Source organism: Morus notabilis, unplaced genomic scaffold (assembly GCF_000414095.1).
Source record: "Morus notabilis unplaced genomic scaffold, ASM41409v2 Scaffold697, whole genome shotgun sequence".
NCBI classification, from domain to species: domain Eukaryota; kingdom Viridiplantae; phylum Streptophyta; class Magnoliopsida; order Rosales; family Moraceae; genus Morus; species Morus notabilis.
Window position 1 is genome coordinate 513289 of NW_010357121.1, and position 16072 is coordinate 529360.

General features: G+C 31.2%; 1 protein-coding gene across 1 annotated transcript; it reads left to right on the plus strand.

Annotated features, from left to right (window-relative positions):
- The first annotated feature begins 1426 nt into the window (after window positions 1–1426).
- Window positions 1427–9432, plus strand: LOC21404965. The gene is made up of 4 exons (XM_010089314.2): window positions 1427–2262; window positions 7885–7977; window positions 8379–8446; window positions 9025–9432. The coding sequence occupies exons 1-4, from the start codon at window positions 1639–1641 to the stop codon at window positions 9194–9196; spliced, it is 957 nt and encodes a 318-aa protein (XP_010087616.1). The 5' UTR covers window positions 1427–1638; the 3' UTR covers window positions 9197–9432.
- Window positions 9433–16072: the final 6640 nt, after the last annotated feature.

Below are 16072 nucleotides of genomic sequence, written 5' to 3' on the forward strand. Positions count from 1 at the left end.
GTTCTTTTCGCTGATTCGAGTTTAGAATTCGAGTTGAGATGTGATTGTATGTGAGAGTTTTTTACTGTAGCAAAAAAGTTAGATGTGATTGTTTGTGAGAGCTTTTTACTGTAGTAAAACTCGAATTCTAAACTTGAATCAGCGAAACGAACGAACTTGTATTTAGATAATATTTTAATAAAAAATCAATGTTGATGGAAAATTTTAATAGGGTATATGGGGGGGTTTTATTCGTCTTTTCGTTGTCAACGCGTCGAAAAAAAAACCATCTCAATCAGAATTAAAACGAAAAAGTTATAACATTTTTAAGAATAGAAAAAAATTGTTCATTAATTTGAGTTCGAGTTTCTGAACTCGAGTTAAAGGGGAAACTTGAATTCGAGTTTTAGTCCTAAACTTGAGTTCAAACTCGAGTTCAAATTTAAAAGAACATGAACTTGAATAAAGTTGTAACTCAAGTTTTTTTTTTTTTTAGTTTTTGACTCGAGTTTTAGGCTGCCGAACAACCCTTAAAATTGAAAGAGAAACTTGAACTCAAATTTTAATCTTAAATTTAAGTTAAAACTAATTTAAACTTAAATTTTATAAATAAATATAAAGGGCTGCCGAACAGCCCTTAAAATTGAAAGAGAAACTTGAACTCAAATTTTAATCCCAAATTTAAGTTAAAACTAATTTAAACTTAAATTTTATAAATAAATATAAACTTAAATAAAATTATAATTTGAGTTTAAATATTTTTAAAAATTTTATTATGAAAGAGCAAGCCTTACATTATTCATCCCCCAAAAACCAAATTATATAAATCTCGTCCCTTTTAAAAAAAAAAAAAAATTAGTATTCCCTTTCATCTCCGTTCTTCAAATCAAAGCCATCGTAACCCTCGCTTTTCCTTCTCTCTCTAGCTCACTTCCATCTACGCATGCCACTTTTTATTTTGAGCTTCATAATTGGCTTTGGTTAATTACGTTACTGAATCTTATCTAATAGGCCGATCTATTAGAGCCTATTTGGTTAGAAGATTCGTTATCTGATTCGAATCATAATTAATAGTTCGTTATAATATTTTCTCTTATAAAAAATACACATAAATAAAAAATAATTCTAATATCACGGTTCTAATTCATAAACCAAACAGGCTTTTAATAAGTCATTTTGTGACGGTTAAATTTAATTAAAATTATATTAAATTAAAAAAATATATAAAATATATAATTTTTAATATGAATTTAACGATTAAAAAATAAAATATTATCGGTAATTTACTTGCCCAAATTCTAGGAAACTCACACTACATAAATATACCATCAATTTAAATTTTTCTTAATTTACTTACCCGCTTTAGAAACTAAAAATAAAAAAATAAAAAAAATCCTCATTTGAGAGTCTGTTTTTGTATTGTTGGAGTTTGCTTTTGTATGAGAGGTTATTAAAATGAAGTAGCGTGAATTGGTGAAAGGGTGTGGAAAGCCTTTGTTTTCAGATAAACCCTTCAATCAATATAAACACACATATAAAACCCGTACGTACCCTCTCTTCTCCTCCCAGTCCCAACAATCAGTTGCATATAATTCTCCTGAAAAGTTATTCTCTCTTTTTTCTTTATTCCTTTTCATTTTCTAGAGAGCTTCTTCTCCGATGGCGAACTGGTTCTGCCTCTCGGCGGTCTATGATTGGTACCTCCGGTGTCGCTTCTCCATGGCGGGCCTAAAGCCGACGACGACGGACCTCGGCGACGGGACCATCATGCACTGCTGGGTCCCACGGAAACGGGCCGATTCGAAGCCGAATCTCCTCCTCATCCACGGCATCGGAGCGAACGCAATGTGGCAGTTCAGCGACTTCGTGTCCCCACTTGTCGGCCACTTCAACCTCTACATCCCCGACCTCGTATTCTACGGCGCGTCGTGGACGACCCGACCCGAGAGGTCCGAGTCGTTCCACGCCCGATGCGTCGCCGTTTTGATGGAGGCGCAGGGGGTGAGGAGGATGCACGTGGTGGGGCTCAGCTACGGCGGCTTTGTCGGGTACTGGTTGGCGGCGCAGTTTAAGGAGAGGGTGGAGAGGGTGGTGCTATGTTGCGCCGGGGTGTGCATGGAGGATAAGGACATGGAGGAGGGGATGTTTCAGGTGCGGAATGTCGACGAGGCCGTTTCGGTGTTGCAACCGCAGACGGTGAGTAAGGCAAGGGACTTGCTGAGGATGACGTTTTACGAGCCTCTCAAGTTCGTTCCGGGGTTTTTCCTCAATGATTTCATTAAGGTTAGTGATCTTCATCTCTTGCTTTGCAATTAAAGTAAACAGTGAGAAAAATAAAAATTAGGGGAAAATTTAACGTCTTAATTAATGGTCGAGTTTGTTTTTGTACCGTTAGAGTTTAGTTTTGACTTTAAGTTAATTAAATTAATTTAAACGCGTGAATCAAACAATCCAAAATGTATCCCCTAGGAGTCTTGTTACAATTCAACTTTTAATTTCACCAACAAGAAACTTATCTCTAACGAAAGAAAAAAGAACACCATAGTTTTGTACTTTAAAAAGTAAACAATATTATTCATTCTTAAGCGGGTTGACCCGATGTTGGACCCAACTCTACTCGCAAAAGGTTACAAGCCAAGCTGACTTTCTGACGTCCGTCCCAGATACGTTTCTAATCCATAGTCCACCCCAATTTGACTCTCAGAACTTCTTTTCAAAAAGAAAAAAAAAAAAAGAAAAAGAAATTGGAGAATCATATAAAACATATGGCCACCCCAGGCGACATACCCGTTGGGTTGTAGGGTCAGGTTGGGCCGCATGTTGGCTGACCGGCCGCCTCTTTAGATTAGCAGAGAAGAGAAGACAAATATTCTTTTAAATTGCAAGGTTATTGACTTTTATTCTTAATTTTTGATTAGTATCATTTTAATTAAATATTATAATAGTTAAAAAAGTATTATTAAAAAATAAATGATAAAAATTTAAACTCATGCATTTTAAAAGATAAATTTAATAAATTTTTTTATAATGTCGAGCCATGTCTTGTCTGTATTTACTGGGTGACCCATATTTAGAGCATTATCATGTCCTTAAAAGTATTGTAAAGCATAGGTTATAAGCCCGAAATACGCGGGTAACAAGCTGTAATGCCATATTGCTATTGTCATCTTAGATTAATAAAGCCCGAAATATGTTAACAATAACGCTTATCTGGTCTTTGTTAGACTATTGGATCGGAAAAGCTCAAACTATTAACCAAAAAACCTTAAAACTATTTTAAGGATGTGACAACATTAGAAAACTTTGAATACCCCTGATACGATGTCAGATTACTAATTAACTAGACAAGGGAATTGAATTGATTGGGGACGAGCAAGAAACTAAGCGATGAAAATTAGAAATTCTTGTTTGTGTTCTCTTTTTTTTTTTTTTTTTTTTTTTTTTTTAAAAGCTAATTGTCCCACCTATTTTCTTTTAGAAATTCACGGTGTGTTACTGGACATAATTGGAGTCGAAAGGGGTCACAGTGGACAAATTTTTAAGTCAAAGAAAGTTGTTTGTTTATGTTACAGGATTCGAAATTGACATCATTACGAATTTCCATCACGCATGATTTACTTAAATCCATTTCCCATAATCAAAGTGAATTCTTATAAATTTTATTTTGAGTAGTTCATTCACACACCCCTCTTTACTCTTCACATTCCCTTTTTAATTACAAAAGGACGATTATAATAGACTTAATTACATAATTAAATTTTATTATACAAATAATGATATTTTATTTTTTTTCCCCTTCACACACTCACTTATCATTTTCTTAAATTACAAACAATTGCTATTTTGAAATGTATGATAGAACTTTAATTTTTACCATTCAATAGCTATTTTAAAAAATTACATATAGGTATGTTAAATTTTCTTTATTATTTTTTCTTTGCTGATTGTTCTTTTTCCTTTTCTTTCCTTCGTTTTGTGTTAATGTTTTTTATTTTTCTAATTATTTCATTTTTAAAAGGACAAATCATTTTGATTTATTTTATTTTTCATTTCTTATAAAGTAGAATTGATTTTTTTTTTCATTTTGTTCTTTTTTATTCTTATTATGCTCGTTTATTTGTTTTTCATTCAATTTTCATATTGTATTTTTAATCATACCTCAATAATATAATAACTTTGTTGCCATATTTTTATTTATTTTTTATTTATTAAATTATATTGCTTTCGATTATATATTTTTGCGTGAAAAATATTCTAATAAATTTTCTTCTTGTACAAAAAAGGCATCATGCTTAAAGGCTAAAGCTTCAACAACAACAAAAAAAAGAGAGCAATATAAAAATGATAAAATTAAAATAAAATAGTAGGTGTGAAAAGAAAAATGAAATGATGAAGAATTAATAATCCTATGAAAGTAGTTTAAGATAATTTTAGAATAATAGAGATGTATAGAAAGTAAATTTAACCATTTTAAAATTATATGGGGCGTGTGTTTAGAAATGGGTGTGGAGAGTAGGAAGGAGTGTGTGAGTAGAACCACCCTTTTATTTATATAATCTTTGGGCTTTGATTAATTTAATTTTGTGATTTGAATTTGAAAATGTAGATTGTATAGTTATTATAATAACGTTTATGATAAATAAGACAGCTATTAGAATACCGAGACAATAAAATAATAAATTCTTGCACTGTAATTAAAAAAGATGATAAAGCAAAAGTGTGAGAAATTGAATAAAATAAATCAAAAAGTAAAAAGAAAGTACCAAAAATTGAAATATATTTTTCCCTAAAAAAATTGAAGTAAATTGTTTAATTGTAATAAAAAAAATGAATTGTATACTTATGGTAATGAAATCAATAATAATTAGGATAATTAGCTTTATATTAGGCAAACTGACAAATAATAAATATAGATTGTAAATTATATATATATATATATTTTATTTTTCATTTCTCCTATCATCCAATATCTTAGAATTAAATTAGAGCTAAGATAGTAATTTAATATTATAAACCAAGAAGTCTTTAATCTGAAAGCAGTGTGGGATTGTCAATCTTTTTTCTCAATCTCAAATTTATGTGATATCGATCTCACATCCATTTCATGACAAAAATGAGTAAGGTCCAGTTCATTTTACCGATTCAAATTTTATTACTGTAAAAAGCTCTAAAAGACAGTTACATTTAATTTTTTTACTACAGTAAAAAGTTTTCACATAAAATTACATCTCAACTTAAATTAAAAACTCAAATTAGCGAATTAAACATGTCCTAAATATATAAAAAATTAATTTCCATTTCACACCTGTAACAAGTAAAAATGACATCAATTAAGCGCTTAAGAGATGGGTCAATGTTTCACATCCTAAAAGTCATAACGGATCATCTGTGGACACTTGAGAGTTGATTCCATAGTTGGTGTCGTGTTGGGTAGTTGGTGGAGATTAATCGAATTAATTGGAGAATAGGAGTGATAGGAAAATGAGTGAGTGGTAGCAGGTAAAAATAATATTCCTACTTTTATGAATAATTTTCGTATTAGGACACTAACTTTTCATTCAAATGGCGATTAGCGATTGCTTAGACTTCCATTTATTTTTGTTATTCGTAATCTTTTTTATTAATATTTTTTAATTCATAATGTGTTCCTAATCCGATTTAAATTTAACAAATTGCATGTCACATCATTAGGTAGGGAATATTTAATGAACAAGCTAGTGGTTCTCTCTCTCTCTCTGTTTTTTTTTTTGGCCCTACTTGTTTGTGTTACGGATGTACTCGGTTTCTTTTACTTTAAGATTCAACTTGGACTTTTGACGCCACCACATAAACCAATTCAAAGATCAACTTGGACATGAAAAATTGTTGCTCTTTTTGGAGAACTAAAGTAAACAAAAAAAGAAAAAAAAATTACCATCTCAGATGTAGAATATAATGAAACTATGTGCAGTATTATTTAAGTGACGTTTAATTCATGAGTTTAAAATTATAATTTGTGATTTTAATTTTTAAAATTTAAATTTTTTACGAGAGAAAAATACAATAACGCATTAAGAATTATAATTTTACACTAAGTAAACGGAACATTAATATTGAGCTATAACCCCATCATACATAAATAAATGAGCCCATCAATAGCACCAATGTGGGTTCGACTGATTGTCTCATCGGGCCATTTAATATTTTTCAAAACTATTAGGTAACAAAAAGTTAATATATATTGAACGGACATCTATGTCACTTCGTGTTAGATTCTGTAAATTGTGTTTTTGACTTTTGTTAATCATAGACTGCAATGTTCTTTTTGGTTTTTCCTTTAGTTCTCCAAAGCCGTTGTGTAAGGTGGAATTATGGACCACAAAATGCTTTTCAATTTATTATCTATGATTGCAAATGACATTTCCGAATTAGTTCAAGAGAGTAGGGCAGAACGCTTTCAGTACATGACTATCCGTATACCACAAAAGTATTGAAATCAGTTCTATTTATCTTTACTAATAATATAGTCGGAGTTCTATTACCAAAGACCTCTTGTGCTAAATTCCTTACTGTTTTACTATTGGCCCGATTAGTTCGTTAATTTTGAGTTGAGATGTGACTGTTTCTGAGAGCTTTTTACTGTAGTAAAAAAGTGAGATATGACTGTTTTTTAGAGTCGTTTACTGTAGCAAAACTCAAATTCTAAATTCAAATAGGTGAAATGAACGGGTTGTTAAGATGCGACTTTATGTGAAAACTTTTTACTGTAGTAAAAAAGTTAAATATGATTGTTTTTGAAAGTTTTTTACTATAGTAAAACTCAAATTAAAGCAACACTAAAAGACTTTACTGTTTCGGCTTTGGTTATTCTTTAAATTAAAAATTATAATTTTACACTAAGTAAATGGAACATTAATATTGAGCTATAACCCCATCATACATAAATAAATGAGCCCATCAATAGCACCAATGTGGGTTCGACTGATTGTCTCATCGGGCCATTTAATATTTTTCAAAACTATTAGGTAACAAAAAGTTAATATATATTGAACGGACATCTATGTCACTTCGTGTTAGATTCTGTAAATTGTGTTTTTGACTTTTGTTAATCATAGACTGCAATGTTCTTTTTGGTTTTTCCTTTAGTTCTCCAAAGCCGTTGTGTAAGGTGGAATTATGGACCACAAAATGCTTTTCAATTTATTATCTATGATTGCAAATGACATTTCCGAATTAGTTCAAGAGAGTAGGGCAGAACGCTTTCAGTACATGACTATCCGTATACCACAAAAGTATTGAAATCAGTTCTATTTATCTTTACTAATAATATAGTCGGAGTTCTATTACCAAAGACCTCTTGTGCTAAATTCCTTACTATTTTACTATTGGCCCGATTAGTTCGTTAATTTTGAGTTGAGATGTGACTGTTTCTGAGAGCTTTTTACTGTAGTAAAAAAGTGAGATATGACTGTTTTTTAGAGTCGTTTACTGTAGCAAAACTCAAATTCTAAATTCAAATAGGTGAAATGAACGGGTTGTTAAGATGCGACTTTATGTGAAAACTTTTTACTGTAGTAAAAAAGTTAAATATGATTATTTTTGAAAGTTTTTTACTATAGTAAAACTCAAATTTTAAACTCAAATCGGTGAAATGAACTCGGTCATATTTTGCCTTTGGTTATTATACTTTCACATTAAAGCAACACTAAAAGACTTTACTGTTTCGGCTTTGGTTATTCTTTACTGTTAAAAGACTCCTGATCCATGCAATTTGGATTTGTTTTTTTTTTTTCTCTTGTTGTTGCTTTTGTTATTGTTATTGTTATTGTTTTTTGGTCTTTTTTATTTTTGTTTTATTTTTGTGTGTTTTTTGTGTTTTTATTTTTATTTTTTTGTGAATGATCCATGAATTTGGTTGCCTCGCAGTTCATGTGCACGGAACACGTTCAAGAGAGGGCGGATATGATCCGTGTATTACACAAGGACAGAAAATTATCTAATCTTCCCAAGATAACCCAGGTAATTTACAATTCGCATTTATCCATCATAAACGGTAAAAACTGTATGTAAGAATGAAAAAGAAAAAAAAAAAGCATTTCAGAAACTTCTTGCGTTACCCTTCTTGCCACTCAAAGAATTATAACTTCGTGAAAATAAACAAATGATGATTTTATGGTACGGTATAAAAAATACCCAACCAGTAGATTACAGTTTTTAATCCTCTTATCTTTATCAACCTCTGAAAATTACCATATTTTTTTTAAGTTGATATAATTTTGCGGTGATCAGACAGCATATAACTATGTATACTTATAATGTTATTTTTCTATACCGTGCCACAAAATTCTCCAGCAAAGAAAGGTTAATGAATTTTGTCTTTGTTAATATCTTCTTTAAGATAATTTTGGTTCTTAATTCAGCCTACTTTAATTCTCTGGGGAGAACATGACCTCATATTCCCAATCGAGTTGGCACACCGATTAAAGAGGTAAATCCTAAAGTCTTGTTTCTCATACTTAGATTCTAGACTTTTTTTTTTAACTACTATGAAAAATATTACGACATTACGGGCCCATTTGTTTCACGCGTTTGAACTGTTATTCTGATTATGATAAAATACTTTTCTTTTATAAAAAATTTGAATAAAAAAAATTTTCACAAATGGTTCTCTTAAATAATTTAAATTTAGAATTAAAATTACTACTTTAAACGCGTGAACTAAATAAATTATACGTGGCATTAATTTAAGCATGCACACGACTCCCTCGGAAAGCTTCTTTTCTTAACTTTCTAATTTGATCATTTCTGCCACGTAATGAATCCATAATGTACTCTGTAAATTAAGGAGTTGTTTGGTTGGGGATTCGTACCCCGATTCGAATCATGATTCATGATTCGTTATAGTGTTTTTTCTCATAAAAAATACACGTAAATTAAAAATGGTTATAATCTCATGATTCTAATCTATAAACTAAACATCTTTTAAAGTTACATTTATGGCTTGAGTAACGCTTTTTTTTTTCTTTTGTTTTTTGTTTGTTTGTCCTTTTCCCCCACCATTTACAGGCACGTGGGTGAGAATGCACAATTAGTAATCATAAAAAATGCAGGGCATGCCATAAACGCAGAGAAGCCAAAAGAGATGTGCAATCACTACAAGTCCTTCCTCCTTAGTCAACTCCCTCCCAAGGCAGAAAATGGTAACAACAACATCATCAACGGCCACAAGGTCTATTGAGAAGGAAAATCGAGTTTCACTCATTTACTGAACTGAAATTTACCACAAAACCAAGTAATTTCAGTTGTGTGTGTGTGTGTCTACGTTTTTGTTTTAAATTTTAGTTTTATATATACATTTTCTTTTTTGAATGCCACTTTTCTATATCCACATTTTTGATAAAGGAATGTGAAATGTGTAGTTATGGAAAAACTTAAAGAAATCCGACTCATCTCTGCTGAAAACTGTTGTTGGATAACGGTTTAGGCAAATGCCAAACAATCCAAGTGTTGAGTTGATTTTAGCAACTGGAACAGAGTTCCCATCAAAAATGACACACCAACACATTTAGAACAAATATACCCCCCAATACTATCATAAACAAAAGATGCCGGTACTAGTCACCGGTAAACTATTAGTATCCTGTCGTGATACTAGGAGATAGTGCGCTATGATATTCAAAATTTCGTCAACCGACGGTTGCTGGTCGGGGACCTTCGGCAACCTACCGTAAATGCTTCGTATACTGCAAACTGCCGGTATCCTATCGTAATACTTGATCATAGTACATTATGGTACTAAAAAGTCTGGCAACCGGTTGTAACCGACCGTGCTACCATTGGTTTTCTCACCTGAGCATTTTTTTTTAAAAAAAAGTCACAAAAACATGACCAAAAGTCAAAACAGTTATTTTTCTCAAGAATACTGCCGATTAGAGCAAAATTTCATCCAACCCTAATTCAACAGTCTTGAACAAGATATTAAGATCAAACAGGCAAATAAGTCTAACGTTAAGCAAGACACAAAGAAAACCTTGAGAATAAAATAAATGAAAATCGGAGTCGGGTAATTGCCTTAAATAAAGCTTTGTATTAGAAATTGTCTCCAATATCCTTCCTCTCAATTCGAGGGGATTTATAATACATTTGGAGTTAAGGAGTTTAACTTTCCCATTTGTTAGAGTTTATTCTCTCCTACTTGGGCTTGGGAAGTCATACCCGAGCATGTGCTCAAGTAAGACTTCGTTGTTTAGAGAAATATAAACAAATTTACTTCGATAGTGTGTTTGGTATGAATGAAAAGTGGAAGTAAAGAAAATGTTGGAGGGATTTTGAGATAAAAATTGGTAAGTTAGTTAGTTTGGTAGAAAGGAAATTGGGAAGGAAAAGAAAATTAAATAAAAATTGTGATTAGTGGGTCCCACCATATTTAATCTCTCTAAAAGTGAGGATTTTAGGAAGGAAAATGTGGATAACTACCTAAATGAAGTCAAATTACTGAATTGTCCTCATTTTTTTATCCAAAATTAACTCCAAAAGTTGGCGCTTTTTTTTTTTTTTTTTTGGGGATAAATAACTTGTTTCATAGTAAGTCATCAAAAGAAAACTTTGATTCATAGGAGAGATGATTTTGGGGTTTTATACTGGGAAATGATAAACCATTTTTCAATTATTGTCTTATCAATTGCAGCTAAAAATTTAAAAGAGAGAAAAGAGAGAAATCAGATTAATGCATATATTATAATAACGAAAAATATGTCAAAATATTTTTCTATTTTTTTTTCAAAAAAATAAATCAGCTACCATTTTTCGTCACAATAATTACAATATTAATCAAGCCATACAAACAATCAAGTGTTGAGTTGATTTTAGCAAGTGAAACAAAGTTCCCGTAAAAAATGACACACCAACACATTTAGAACAAGTATACCCCCTAATATTATCATAAACAAAAGATGCCGGTACTAGTCACCGGTAAACTATTAGTATCCTGTCATGATCATAGGAGATAGTGCGCTATGATATTCAAAATTTCGTCAACCGACGGTTGCTGGCCGGGGACCTTCGGCAACCTACCGTAAATGCTTCGTATACTGCAAATTGCCGGTATCCTATCGTAATACTTGATGATAGTACATTATGGTACTAAAAAGTCTGGCAACCGGTTGTAACCGACCGTGCTACCATTGGTTTTCTCACCTGAGCATTTTTTTTAAAAAAAAAGTCACAAAAACATGACCAAAAGTCAAAACAGTTATTTTTCTCAAGAATACAGCCGATTAGAGCAAAATTTCATCCAACCCTAATTCAACATTCTTGAACAAGATATTAAGATCAAACAGGCAAATAAGTCTAACGTTAAGCAAGACACAAAGAAAACCTTGAGAATAAAATAAATGAAAATCGGAGTCGGGTAATTGCCTTAAATAAAGCTTTGTATTAGAAATTGTCTCCAATATCCTTCCTCTCAATTCGAGGGGATTTATAATACATTTGGAGTTAAGGAGTTTAACTTTCCCATTTGTTAGAGTTTATTCTCTCCTACTTGGGCTTGGGAAGTCATACCCGAGCATGTGCTCAAGTAAGACTTCGTTGTTTAGAGAAATATAAACAAATTTACTTCGATAGTGTGTTTGGTATGAATGAAAAGTGGAAGTAAAGAAAATGTTGGAGGGATTTTGAGATAAAAATTGGTAAGTTAGTTAGTTTGGTAGAAAGGAAATTGGGAAGGAAAAGAAAATTAAATAAAAATTGTGATTAGTGAGTCCCACCATATTTAATCTCTCTAAAAGTGAGAGGATTTTAGGAAGGAAAATGTGGATAACTACCTAAATGAAGTCAAATTACTGAATTGTCCTCATTTTTTTATCCAAAATTAACTCCAAAAGTTGGCGCTTTTTTTTTTTTTTTTTTGGGGATAAATAACTTGTTTCATAGTAAGTCATCAAAAGAAAACTTTGATTCATAGGAGAGATATGACTTTGGGGTTTTATACTGGGAAATGATAAACCATTTTTCAATTATTGTCTTATCAATTGCAGCTAAAAATTTAAAAGAGAGAAAAGAGAGAAATCAGATTAATGCATATATTATAATAACGAAAAATATGTCAAAATATTTTTCTATTTTTTTTTCAAAAAAATAAATCAGCTACCATTTTTCGTCACAATAATTACAATATTAATCAAGCCATAATATCATTAGCATTGCATTGGTAATATGTGTGTATTGTATACATATGTTTAAGTTACATTAATTTTTTGAGTTAATTTGATGTTGAATACTGTATTATTTATACTTTTATTAGAAAAAAATATTAATAAAATATTTGGGCAAAAAAGTAATTACACCGATAATAATTTTTCCATCTCTTTAATTTCACTTCCAATACCAAACAAGGGAAGGTAGATTCATTTTCTTTCTTCCCTATCATACCAAATAAGTCAAGGAAAAATCAAAATTTGTTCTATCATTCTAATTTTCTATGCATTATAGTTTTCCTTTCCCTTCTATTTTCTTTCCATCTTACCAAACAGAGTGTGTGTATGAGTTTACATTTTTACTCTTGCTCTTAATTAATACTTCTGGCTAATATAGTATTTGATTAAAAGGACATTAAATAAGAATAAAGTGTAAAAATCAAGATTTATACAATCTAAAGAGTATTTGTCTCATTTTTTTCCCTTCGATTATTACCTTCTTATAGTGCCGAAAATACCCTCCAAACTGCCGAAAACGATGGTAGCGCACCCTTAATTGTAACAATCCTCATCCTTCTCAACAGTGGCTTTCTCTCCTTGCAACACTGATGATGAGCAAGGAAGATACTTACCGTTATATATTCATGTTTGATAATTGTGAGTTATTGTGACCAAATCCATAGATGTACAAATTCCATATCACGTCACAAGTGGATTGTTTCTTAACTTCACCACTATTTTCACTAAGGACACCTTATTATAACATTATATTCGACATTGGTCTTGGCATACGAGGAAATTTTTCTCAAACCCGTCATTATTTTCTTAAGTCATTCTCCTACCTTGTATCCACTTCCTATCCATTATTAAGTCTAATCACTCCAAAAAAAAAAAAACAAAAGAAAAAAAAAACACAAAGGAAAGAAATCGATACATGTTATTTGAGTAATTATCAAAAAGTTAAATTCATCGTAAGAAATTTGATAGCAATATTGTTAACTTCTAATTCATAAGATAATTCACACGGAAACTTTAATATTGCCATCAATCTTTGTTAGCAATAAGCAATACCAACGACACAAATTTTTATCATGTTAAAAGAATCTAAACTAAAAGAATTCACAACAAAGGTCAATTAATTAACCAAAAAATTTGTATTGCCTAAGCAAAATGCACAACTACATATATTTAAGCCCAATAAAACAATATATTTGCAACTGAAATCTTTTTCAATACTAAATAATAGACTTAGGCAAAATTCACACTGACCATCCATTATTCCACACATAAATCCAAACGAAAACATATAAAAAATTATTGTTCAACCTATAAATCAAACTCAAATAATTTAACAAAAAATTATCAAATGCACAAAAGATTAACAACAGATCAATACCAAAACAAACCGTATTCAAATAACACTTAATTACCTACTAAATCCAAACTAAAAAAAATAAAAGATTAATAAAACCTTCTCATGCATAATTCCATAAATCTAGAGGCTAATTTTTTTTGGAAATCAAACTAAAAACTTGGAAAATGACTATCAAAACCAGTCAGCGACAATGGCAGGATTGTGAGTCTAACGAAGTTTAACTCCTTTAAAAAAAAACAAAAAACGAAGTTTAACTGATTATGCATCTGTTGGGTGGATTTCTCAATGTCAATCTCCTCTACTTGCATTGTCGTTCTTCGTCACTCTCAATTGCTACGCTTTTCAGGTGCGCTGGGGATTTTCGTGTAGATGACACTCTGACGATCAAATCAGAAAAACAATCATGCATGAGAGAAAATTGGCAGAGCATTAGCTGAACTGATCATAAAGGAATATCTTCCTATAGTGAACCGAGTGTTTGATTTATATGCTTCGGTCAAAGGAATTTCTCATATCCATTTCTGGTTTTCAGAAGGTCTTTTGTTGATATCAGATTTAGACATAGCAAAATATGTGTTTTTTTTTTTTTTTTTGGTTGTGGAAACGGGTCGATTAGTGATGTTCTTCTGTCAAATTTCATCGTTTAGGCCTTCAAATGGTTTTTTTTTTTAGTAATTTCCATTTTTATTATAAGTTGATTTAGGAGTTTCAGATTCCATTTCTGATGGCATTTTCTTAATCCTTGGGTCTGATAGTTCCAATTTAAGTTTCCTGTTTTTTTCTCTTTTTAAAAAATTTCGTATTTTTGTTGTTATTAATTATAGAATAGGTTAGTTTGTATTTCTATTTTACTTATAAATTAAGATGTCCACTTGTTATGAAAACCAGTTACGTTGAAAGAAATTTCAAGTATTTTTTCTCTCTCTCTTTTTTTTTCAATTTTTAGTGAATCAATGAATTTTGTTGTCAATTTTTAGTATTTTATGTGAATCAAAGGACTTTGAAGTAGTTTCCCTAACATCATGTGTGAAATAACAAATTAAATATTTATCTCTTTATTTTTATTATGTCATCTAATTAAACTTCTGCTACGTTATCCTTTGCCTAGGGTTTTGGGAATATCCAATGATTTTCTTTTTTTTGTAAGTGATTAAGGAAATACCATGATATTTTCAAGAGATTTGGATGACTTACCCTTGTAGAGGTCGGATTCTATAATAAATTTATTTAGAGGGCCAATGGCTGCACCCGGGTATCGATCGCGTTGGTGAGTTGATTTGGGTCGATTTGAGTCGATATATCGCTAGAACGAGAATCTAAAGTGTTGAAAAATATATTGACAGGTGGATGTATAGTGGTTCCCCTGATAATCCCAGGTACGTCCATTGTAGGGTCTCGGGGGTTTCACTATGTAATGAAAATAGTACAATTACAATGCTTTTGTGAGAATTGGAGAAGATGGAGGAGAGAGAGTCTGAACGTAATATGAGGAGTCTGGAATGTCTTGGTCATTATTCTCATCCCCTATTTATAGGAGATGACCTTCTAGTTTTCTTTTCTCTCAGATTGGATAGTTTCCATTTTCTTTCGGTTGACTTTCCCTTTTCTTGTTTCTATATTAGCTTCTTGGGATATTTCATGTTTGTTATTAATCTGATTTGACCCTTTAATGTAGGATTTAACTGAGATAATCTACGTGGCCTCTAAGAAATCTCCTTCCTTAAATATCGGCGGCGGTCCCTACACTCTTCATGTCATCAGTCTTTTCCAATCATCTTGAGTCGATCTAGTCTCCAGTTGATTTCAGTCAATTTAAGTTGGTCTTTTTATCTAAATATTGTCCACATACACTGTGATAATTGTGGTGTTGATTTTGACCCTAACAACCTTCTTACAGATTCTCATGAGCTTATTCCTTGCTCTTAGTTGATTGACGGTTTTAGAGTTCACTCTTTTTCTCGATGGCTTTAGTTGTTTCTATCTTTAGTATTGATCATGCATTATGTTTCATTTTTATGGGATTTTTCCCATAGGATTTTACAAGTTAAGGGGTTCAATGAGGCATCCATTTTGTGTTGACCATTAGGAATTGGGCATCATGCCCAGGTGAGTTTGCTGCAGTTGGCTTAATTTGCTTTAAGTTTTTGATGTTGTGCTTCCTTTGACTCCGTTTTTTCCAGTTGTTCGCAATTTGTCAGTGCTTTGGTTTCTTTCATGTTGTTGTTTTGAGTTATTTTTTTTAGTATCAACTAAGTTGGAATGCTTAAGAATATCTTGATGCTAATTGGTCTCTCTTAGTTTACGTAAAATATATATATATATATATATATATATATATATAAATTGTCTCAGACACTTTCTAAATGCCTAATCAGAGACCTTGTCTATATATATATATTGTTAATTATTATATTTATGGAGTCTCAACTTTAAGGATAAATTTTACGAATTTTCCATGAAATGTGCCATTTGTGTTAACATTCTAACTTTGAAATGTAGCTATCCCTTGATATATATATATATATATATATATATATATATA

Excerpts from the sequence above, each read along its gene's own strand:
- LOC21404965 (XM_010089314.2), top strand. The coding sequence starts at position 1,639 with ATGGCGAACTGGTTCTGCCTCTCGGCGGTCTATGATTGGTACCTCCGG. Across the intron at positions 2,263-7,884 it reads TCCTCAATGATTTCATTAAG|TTCATGTGCACGGAACACGT; the intron begins GTTAGTGATCTT and ends GTTGCCTCGCAG. Across the intron at positions 8,447-9,024 it reads TTGGCACACCGATTAAAGAG|GCACGTGGGTGAGAATGCAC; the intron begins GTAAATCCTAAA and ends CACCATTTACAG.